This window comes from Fulmarus glacialis, unplaced genomic scaffold (assembly GCF_000690835.1).
Source record: "Fulmarus glacialis isolate BGI_N327 unplaced genomic scaffold, ASM69083v1 scaffold8226, whole genome shotgun sequence".
In the NCBI taxonomy this organism is placed as follows: Eukaryota; Metazoa; Chordata; class Aves; order Procellariiformes; family Procellariidae; genus Fulmarus; species Fulmarus glacialis.
Genome location: NW_009217427.1, coordinates 81,307 through 90,219, shown reverse-complemented (window position 1 = coordinate 90,219; position 8,913 = coordinate 81,307). Strand labels below are relative to the sequence as shown.

At 43.3% G+C, this 8,913-nt stretch overlaps 1 protein-coding gene across 1 annotated transcript in view; it reads right to left on the bottom strand.

Moving 5' to 3' along the window:
• The window catches only part of LOC104078133 (chromosome unknown open reading frame, human C10orf71), a 4,657-nt gene extending 4,104 nt beyond the window's left edge, over positions 1 to 553 (bottom strand). The window contains 1 exon segment of the mRNA XM_009579661.1: positions 3 to 553. Coding sequence (XP_009577956.1) covers positions 3 to 553 — 551 coding nt within the window.
• Positions 554 to 8,913: the final 8,360 nt, after the last annotated feature.

Genomic DNA, 8,913 nt, shown 5'->3' with positions numbered 1-8,913 from the left:
AGAAAGCCATATCATTTCCATGATTTAATTTACATTTTTGAAAGCTATTCTTAATGGGCTGCTTAAGGGCTATCAGGGAACCTCCTGACCCTTGGTCTGCAGTCTTATCAAATGTCTTAATCAATGAGGACACTTTTGAAACATGTTTATTGTTCTTTGGACCAGGGACTGCCAAATTCAGCTTTTTCCTTTCCATGGCAAAGGTGTTATTTTTAGCAATCCTCTTCTCCTCCGGAGCACACTTTGGTAACTGCTGGAATGTTGAAGCCCATATTGTATGTTCATTGTTTCTTGCTGTTAGCTTGTTACAGACATTGCTTTTCTTGATGGCATGGTTTAACGTCCCTGGGTGAAATTTAGCAGGGAATTGGAGGGCAAAGTCAGGTGAAATGGCAAGATCTGGTTCATTGTAAGAGTCTTCGAGTTCTGCCACACACAAACTTCTGAAAGCCCGGTCTGTGAGGCTGCTCACCTCTCTGTCTGTGTCATCCAGGAGACTCCCAATACTTGAGGAGTCACTATGTCCTTCTGTATGTTTCTTATTTCCCTGCATTGTTCATGGGAGTCATGAATGAATTATCCAAAGAATTAATTTCAGGTGTCAGATAGGCAGATGATTTTGCTGGGTGGTTCCAGCTGTTTGCAATTCACAAGCACAAAGCGATTCCTCCAGACGGTGCTGCCGCACATCAATTTATCTTACGGAATAACTGAAGGAAACTTTTTTCTCTGCAAAGCCAAAAATTATAAATTCTCATTTTTCTACATTAAGACTATTGGACAGAGAGCATTTTCCAGATATATCAGTCACTGACTAATTTGCTCCTACGTGTATTCTAAACAAGATGCTAGCAACACAATAAACAACATGAAAAATAATTGTTATTTCGGTCAATTCAAGTAGCTCATGGTAGATAGTTTAATTTCTGGAAAGTGCCATTAAAAAAAGTGGTTTCACCTCAGATTCTTTACTTGGGCTCTTAAACAAGGATGAGCCAAATTTCAAGAACTTCCCTTTCCATACCTCCAACCATAAACACTTCAAAGTGCTGTGCATGTATTTAGCTAAGAAGGTTAGCCATTTTTTGGCCAGGAAGAATTAGTAATAAAAAGGGAGAAAACTAACTTAATGAAAGAAAAGCTGATAAAACTTACTTGGCAAGACATCATAATCATAATTTAAAATATTTTGTGAAAGATAAAGTTATTGTAGAAGATTCTATTCTCACTCATCTTTTAGCACATGACTGCGGAAAATGAAGGCCATAGAGATGAACCTGCTTGTATCAGGCTGGAGCTTTGCTGTGACAATTACCCTGAGCAGAACTCTTGTTTGAGAAAGTAGAATGGTACGACAGATAAAGAGGATTTACTGTGTCTTAGCATGTTCCAAGCAAATATTGCTGGGGTAAAATCCTTTAGCCACCCATATCCAGATACGGTTGGTTGGTATATTGAAACTGAAGAGGCTGCTAATACCAGCTTAGCCAGCAGAAGGCAGGAGTGCCTAGGGGACTCTAGCAGACCCACTAAGAGAGCACAGGGAACATTTGGCTTCAGTTCCAGAACAGCTGAGAGCAAAAGGTAACCCATTCAACACGATTATAAAACATCACAGCCTTCCATTAATCCCTGATTACAATGCACAGTCAGGGCCCACAGCATTGTGGTTTTTGTCTATCTCCACATCAGTCTGAAGACAGGATGGGGGAATCTTTGGGTGGAACAAGTATAAGTAAAATAGACCCTTCAGCTATACTTCAAATCTGTACGCTAAAACGCTTTAAAGTTTACTCTGTAAACTCGTTAGATACTTATTCTCACATTCAAGGGCTTGAGCAGGGTACTGACTAAACTACAGCGAGACTCAGTTTAAAAGCATATTCAAGAGCTAGCTAAAAGGAAAGTCCTTTTAGACTCCTTAAGGAAAATCTAATCTGTATCTCCATTTCCTAGTGCAATTGCATTATTAACATGTGATGAGCTGAAACACTACAGTTCACATCTACAGCAGCTTCCAGCTTCTATACAGGTGGAAGCTGTTTCCATCTCAAGCTTGGATCCACTGTAGAACTGAGCAATGAAATCCAGATCCAGATTTCAGCCTCTCCAGCTGTCCAAATCCATGATTCCACTTTGGCCCATCTCAGTGAGACTCTTGGAAAGGGCATGTTTTTCCCTATGATGACTTAGTGCTGGTCAAAATATGACAAGTCAGAGAAACTGGGCTTAATCAGCTGAGTTACTTAGGCTCAGTTTCTTCAAATGAAAACACTCCTCACCTTCCTTTTCTATTTACAAAAATCTCAGCCAACCTGTTTTTAGACTCAAAGTTATCATAGGGAATCTTGACTCTGTCCTTCCAGCCATACAATTCCAATGACTTATGCAGAACTACAATAGATTTACACCAGAAATAAAATGAGCTTAATAGAGCTTCTCCATTTTACTTCATACAAAGATTTTTCAAAAGTGAGCTTCACTCCCCCCACTGCACATACATTTTTATGTATAATACAGCACGAAAAAAAAAGAGAAGACAAACGAAAGGCCATCCTGTTCTTGGTTTTGATTCTTAACTTTATATGAGCGGGAAGTACAGGTACATACCTGTCATGTAATTTTGCTTCTTACCTTTAGAACTCCCTCTCGTGCTTGTATTTGGCTTCATTTCTGACCATCTTTAGTGAGGAGGTAGAAATAGTCCAGTGATGTAGATTCGACAGAAGTAGTGTCCCAGGATGTTTCCGACCTTCAGCATTTTTTGATCTTAAGTGAACTCTGCAATTCGAAAACAAAGACATTTGTTTGCACGATCTGAAGACTGTCTCATGCTGTATTCATTCATTTATTTGTTCATTCACATTTTACAACCATTTTAGGAGTGATTCACAGGATTTCTTACCAATGTATCCATCCCAGAGTGATAATAACCAGATACCTTGAGGGTTTGGTAGCTTGCGGAGTGCAGCCCCTCCCCTCTCTTCTAAATAGGAGGCTTTTTTCAGTGGCGCTCTTAAGTGCCTAGCAAACAACTATCACAACCTCCAGCACTCTCTGGTAGCCCCAGCAGGGACTAAGAGCTGAGTGAGCAATGGTTTCCTGGCAGTCTGCTCATTGCAAAGGCTGGGTGACGTCTCCAGGCTAAAAAGAGGGGTTGTGCCGGATGAATTCTTCCCTGCTGCTGTGTACGTCCTTGCTGTGCCACCCTTTCAGAGGGACCGCAGAGGAAAATGTGTGCCTTCACTCCATGTGTATATGACTTCCTACTGCCCACAAGTATAGACAGACGTCAATCCGGTCAACTGGGAACTAATGCAGCTGAGGTTTGAAAGCCCATCCTTTTCACTGTCCCTGTTGTAGAGGAGAGGAAAGGTGGACAGCTGGAATGGTGAGGGGCAGAAAACAAAATGTCTTTTTGCTTTCATGCATGAACCAGAGTCAGGAGATGCTAAAGGAAAGCTCAGCTATGGTGAATGTGCGCTGCTGCTGTCCTTTTGCTGTGGAGACCCCCGAGGTTCAGGCTAGTTTGTTTAATCTTTGCAAGAATATATCCATTTCCTACAAGGAGAACTACCTGGCCCTGAGGTAATGTAAATAGCACATAGGTGTAGATACAGTAGATTTTCCTGAAGCAAGGGTCTCCTCTAAGGAAACTTTTGTGTCAGCCTGTGGTATTCAAAACACACTGGCAAAAGCAGCAACAAGGGCTCATCCACTGGGATGGTCTCCTACACCTTACCTGAGGAAGGACAGTTGTTAGGTTTTGGGGACAAGCCTGTACCAATCAGAGCTTTTTGTGGTGGTTAAAGATGTCTCAGTAAAAAAAAGTAAAAGCAAAGAAAAAAATCCCCAATGTTATGTCTGGTTGCAGCCAGATGTAAAAGGATATCCTCATTGCAGAGATGTGTACTCAGTTCTCTTTCCTCAGAGGTTAAATAAAAATTTACTGCTTCTGTGGTACTCTTAACTGTGCAAAGCCAACACAGCCATGGGAGATTGTGATTATGTTCTGGCTCACTCATCAACCGGGCTGTTGACTAAATTCCAGTGGCACAATATTTATCACTATTTATTGGTGGTGGTGCCTGAACTAGGAGGAAGCTTGGCTTTCAGATCTCATGGGCAGAGGTCTGAAGAAACATCTTGTCCCTTGTAAACTGAGAACATTTGCTGAGAAGTGAGTAGGGTAACAATAAACATGGAGATCATGATGTAATCTCAGCAATTATTTTCCTAGATGGAGTCACTGTTACAAAAACAACTCAGTGCCACTGATTAAAAAAGAATAGTGACTGTCACTGTCTCCGAAACCCTTCTGAAGATCCTCATCTCTCCTGGCCACAATACTAGTACTTGGGCAGTGTAATGTTTCAAGCTGGAAAAGCTGTATCTACACCAAGCATTCAAGGTGCAGATCACTACTAGGACTGGATTGAAACAGCAGCACTGTACTGATCTGGCTATCCCTCGTATAGGTATGATGGCAACTTTTGAACTTTGGGCAAAGAAGCTGTTCGTGGCTGGTTTAATAACCTGGTAAAGTCCCATTTCTTTACTTTTTTGGACAAACACAGCAGCCAGCAAGCAAGGTGCAGTGTTTAAGCTTAGGTCAGGATTCAGCTAGTTAAAACATTTAAGGATGCCCGAATTTAGGCTATTTTCAAGACAGAGGAAAGCAACACTGAGTGTTTGGAACTGCTTGGGAAGTGCTGAGAAACATGTGAGGTGTCTGCAGTAGGCATCATCTGATACAAGCTACCGAAAAAGCTTGCATGAATGCACAGATTTCAAGGAGCTTAATCATAAACCAACCTCCCCTCTCTTCTAAATAGGAGGCTTTTTTCAGTGGCTCTCTTAAGTGCCTAGCAAGTTGTGATGAGGAGGTTAAATTACAGAGGCTATTCCTGGCCTGGCAAAGACTGAATGTCAACTTTTTTCACTAGGCAGGAGCTGGGCAAACCAGCAAGCTTGGCTGGAGCGTGTGACATCACTGCTGCTGCAATGTATAAAGGGCCAGTTGGTTCCCCCACCCCCCTTGGGCTGGTATTTGGCTGAAATGTGCCATGAGACATTGCGGTGGCATTTTGGCAGCACCCTTGGGAGTTGTATAGCAGTCTGAAGTCAGCAGCACTGCACTCCCCTTGACGATGGGAAAAGAAAGGAGTGGGAGGGAAGGTTTTTTTTTTTTACAATCTTTGTGAGCTGGTTTCTTCATGTGGTGCTCTCTCTGTATGGCATCCCTCCACAGTTCCAGCCCAAAATTCAGAGTCCGATGGTGACTGCTGGCTGAGGTTTATTCCGCAGCATGCTCTACTCACACACACACTGCTACTGCTGCTTAGGGCTTCCAGGGACTCATCATGACAAGTAGTTAGTGCTTCTTACCATGGGAAATAAGAGAATCCCTAATGACTTGATTACTTTTTTGCATAGGTGAGTGCTTGTTCATGGCACACATGGGAGCTCATAATCAGATGAGAGGACTGGATGGAAGCAGGCCTGTTCAGCTATGTATCATCAGGCTGAGACAAAGGTCCCAGCCCCAAGCAGGGCTGGCTCAGTGAGCTCTCTTGGGTGTCTCCAGAAAGTCCTGTGTGGCAGCAGCCATCAGTACATGAATGGCTATTGAGTGTGTTGCTGTCCGTCAATGAGCGCAGTACCCCATCTTCATTTTGCATTTAGGAAAACAGACAGAAGATGTCAGGGAGTTAAAGGTCACCCTGTGAGTCCCTGTCAGAGACGAGGAGCCAGGAGGATGTCCAGGAGAAAGGAAAGACCCCTATAGTCCGGTGTAGAATACCTAAACATCCCTTGCGCTGGGCTGCTTGGACAGCCAAGAGTGTGTGGGCTGGTCATATGGGGCTGCATTGAGCCAAATGCTCCCTCTGATCTGCCCTGCTGCCTGGGCAGCTCCAGGCACACTGCCTTTCTGAGCAGCTGGGGCACACGGACTGGGGGAGGTTCACAACACCCTCACCAAGGAGGGGAGCTGCCTGGCAAGCGAGACAGTGGTGCTCCAGCCACACTTCCCCAAACTGTCAGGAAAGGCAATTTCTGGATTAAGATGGTCATAAGGTGAAAGCTATTAGCACAAGCCTCCATTTCCCTCATCCAACAAGATCACTTTCATCTATGCTTTGTGTTTGTAAAGGGCGGCCAAAGTGAATTCTCCTGCTTGGGAGAAGGGAATTTGCTCAAGTACTGCTCCAGCTCATGGAGGGTGGAGAACTAGGTCAGTCCAGCTTAGGGTGAAGATCTCAAACACTGACAGAAATGACTAGCATAGAACAAGTTGACCTCAGCTCTTCCAGCATCAGATCTTTGATCACTGCACTGGGAAGCAAGGTGAAGGAACCATGTGTCTGGACCAAACAATGTAGACTGGGGTCCATTCGCCTTGAGGATTTGGCCCAGCAATTGTGTCTTGAACTGCTTGTCCTGGGCCAGAGAAGAGGAGAGACTGTTCTTGACTTTGGGCCAACTTCTGTTCTCAGTTACACTGGTATAAATCTAGAGTAATTTTACTGACGTCAGTAGAATAACTGAGAACAGAATTGGTGACTCTAAATACATCTACTTCCTAAGCCAACACTGGTGCGCTGTCCAGAAGGCTACAGAAGTAACTGTAACCACAGTAAAGTGAAATCCAACATCTCTGAGGAGCCAAACCTCACCCCCATGTGGCATTCAGACCAACATGCGAAGGAAAGGGATTTGGACTGATACCACATTGCTATGCCACCAAAGCAGATCAGGTCCTCTGGACAATTCTGATTTTCTAACCTGTATCACTCACCACTGACAATAGCAGTGCATTTGGGATAAAGTAATTTTGCTCTTTTCTGCAATATCCACTAGAATATCTAGACCTAAGAGTGGTGTGGTAGATGTTGTGCAGTCCCAGACTGGACCAGCAGAGCTGGCTGGCAATCTGAACTGCCATCCTATGGACACTATAATCTTTTGGAAATGTGTTTGTGCATGTGTGTGCATGTGTGTGTGATGGGAGGATGTTCTCATTTAGATTGTTTTTGAAATTTCATATGGAATGAAGATTCTGAAGAGAAATTAAATTATAAATTTCAAAATTTCATTCAGAATTTTAAAAAATATCTTTTGAGTTCAAATTATTTCACTATTTTTACACTATAGGCCATGAGAAGTAGCATGTAATATATACCATAATAGTTAAATAAATAAAATAGTATATTATTACTGTCGTTAAGTCAGAGAAGGTGTATGCTATTTAACATTAACTGAAACTTTTCATTTTATTCTCTATGTCAAACAATACTCTGGTGGTATTGCACAGAAAGTGTGATCTTGTTTTGAAATTTCCCTGAGTAAATATTCCAAATGATCAAAAAAACCATGTCTAATTATCTTTCTAGGGGAAATGTCATTAAAATGAATATGATTGTGATTTTATTTGTTTAATCAAACCAGTTTTTTCTGAAGAAAAGACAGCTGAAGTCTTTTTCTCCCCGTGAGCTCTACTGAAGCTAGTGCATCTGTTGCCATGGGAGCTGGAACCGGGGACTCATCAGACTCACAGCTCAAGGAAGGTCAGTGCAACCTGGTGGAAGCATGAATGCAAGGAGGGGGTGTACCTAGCTAATGACCTTGTGTTATGTATCCTGCTCTGTGTCCTTTCCCCAAAAGGCCCCAGCTGGAACGCTTACCTCTTCAGCTCAGACCACAAAGCTCCAAGCACTGGGAGATGAAGACTTCACATGAAGAAAAATGGGAGGAACAGAGGTGGCTTGTGACAGCTATGGAGAATCATGGCAAGTCTTTCTACCCTTCCCTTTCTGGTTCAATGGCAAAGACCCAACAGTTATTTCCAGCTGGTCTCTGGACTGCCTTTCCCAATGTCCTCCAAATGCCCCATCCTGCCAAGAGGCCTGTCAAGTCTGGAAGAAGGAAGATGTCTCTCAGAACGGGTTGTATCTGGATTGAGGCTTTCTTGCAACTCCTGTTCACTCCTTCCATTACCTGAGCCCTATCCACTGCCTTTGAAGAGTCAGTACATGCAGAAATGACGGAGGAAGCCGTCAGGTACAGAGCGCGTGACTAACACAGGCAAAGGGCAGGTGCAGCGCTTGACAAACAGCACAAGTCTACAAGAATCACAAGGCAAAGGGATGGTGCTCTTCCCATGACCTGAAATCAGCACAGACAAGTGACAGTTAAGAAACTGAACCCAAACAGTGCATTTCTTGGCATTAAATGTCTGACTGGAAAAGGCCACTGTCTGTAACTAGGTCAGTCATTATATACTGAGATATTTATACAGCTCCCCAGTAATATGGTACATGAACACCTCGTGGCTATTTAACCTTACAAACTCTCCCACTGCAAGCAGGATTTCTGTCTCATTTACAGATCAGCAGCTAAGGCCCAGCTTCAACTGACTGATTTGCCCAAGATCAAACAGGGCATCTGTGGCAGGGCAGGGAACCAAATCTATGTTTTTTGAATCACACAAGAAGAGCTTAACCTTTGTCAGTTAAGACAAAAACGTGCCTCCCCACTGCCCTTTATAGGGCATGGTACTTTACCATGAGCCTCTGCAAAAAAAACCACCTTTAACTGAGTATGGTGCTGTAGCTTGGCATTATATTGTACAGTGAAATCCATATGGATTTGCAAGTGACTGACTTACTGCAAAGATCTCAGCTCCGCCTCAGGTTCTTGATACTTATATGTCTCTGAGATCATGAAGACTCAAGCCTTCCTCACTAGTTCAAGGTGACAACTGACATTGCATCGGTACAGCCCCTCCACTGAGCACTGACAGGATTTTGGCCGAAGAGACAGGTATTCGTCTCCTTTCATTTAGTCTCAAGCAAGGCTTAGAGGATGAAAGCTTCTGAGTTTTCACTTCCTGAGTGGAAGAAAGGAGATTTT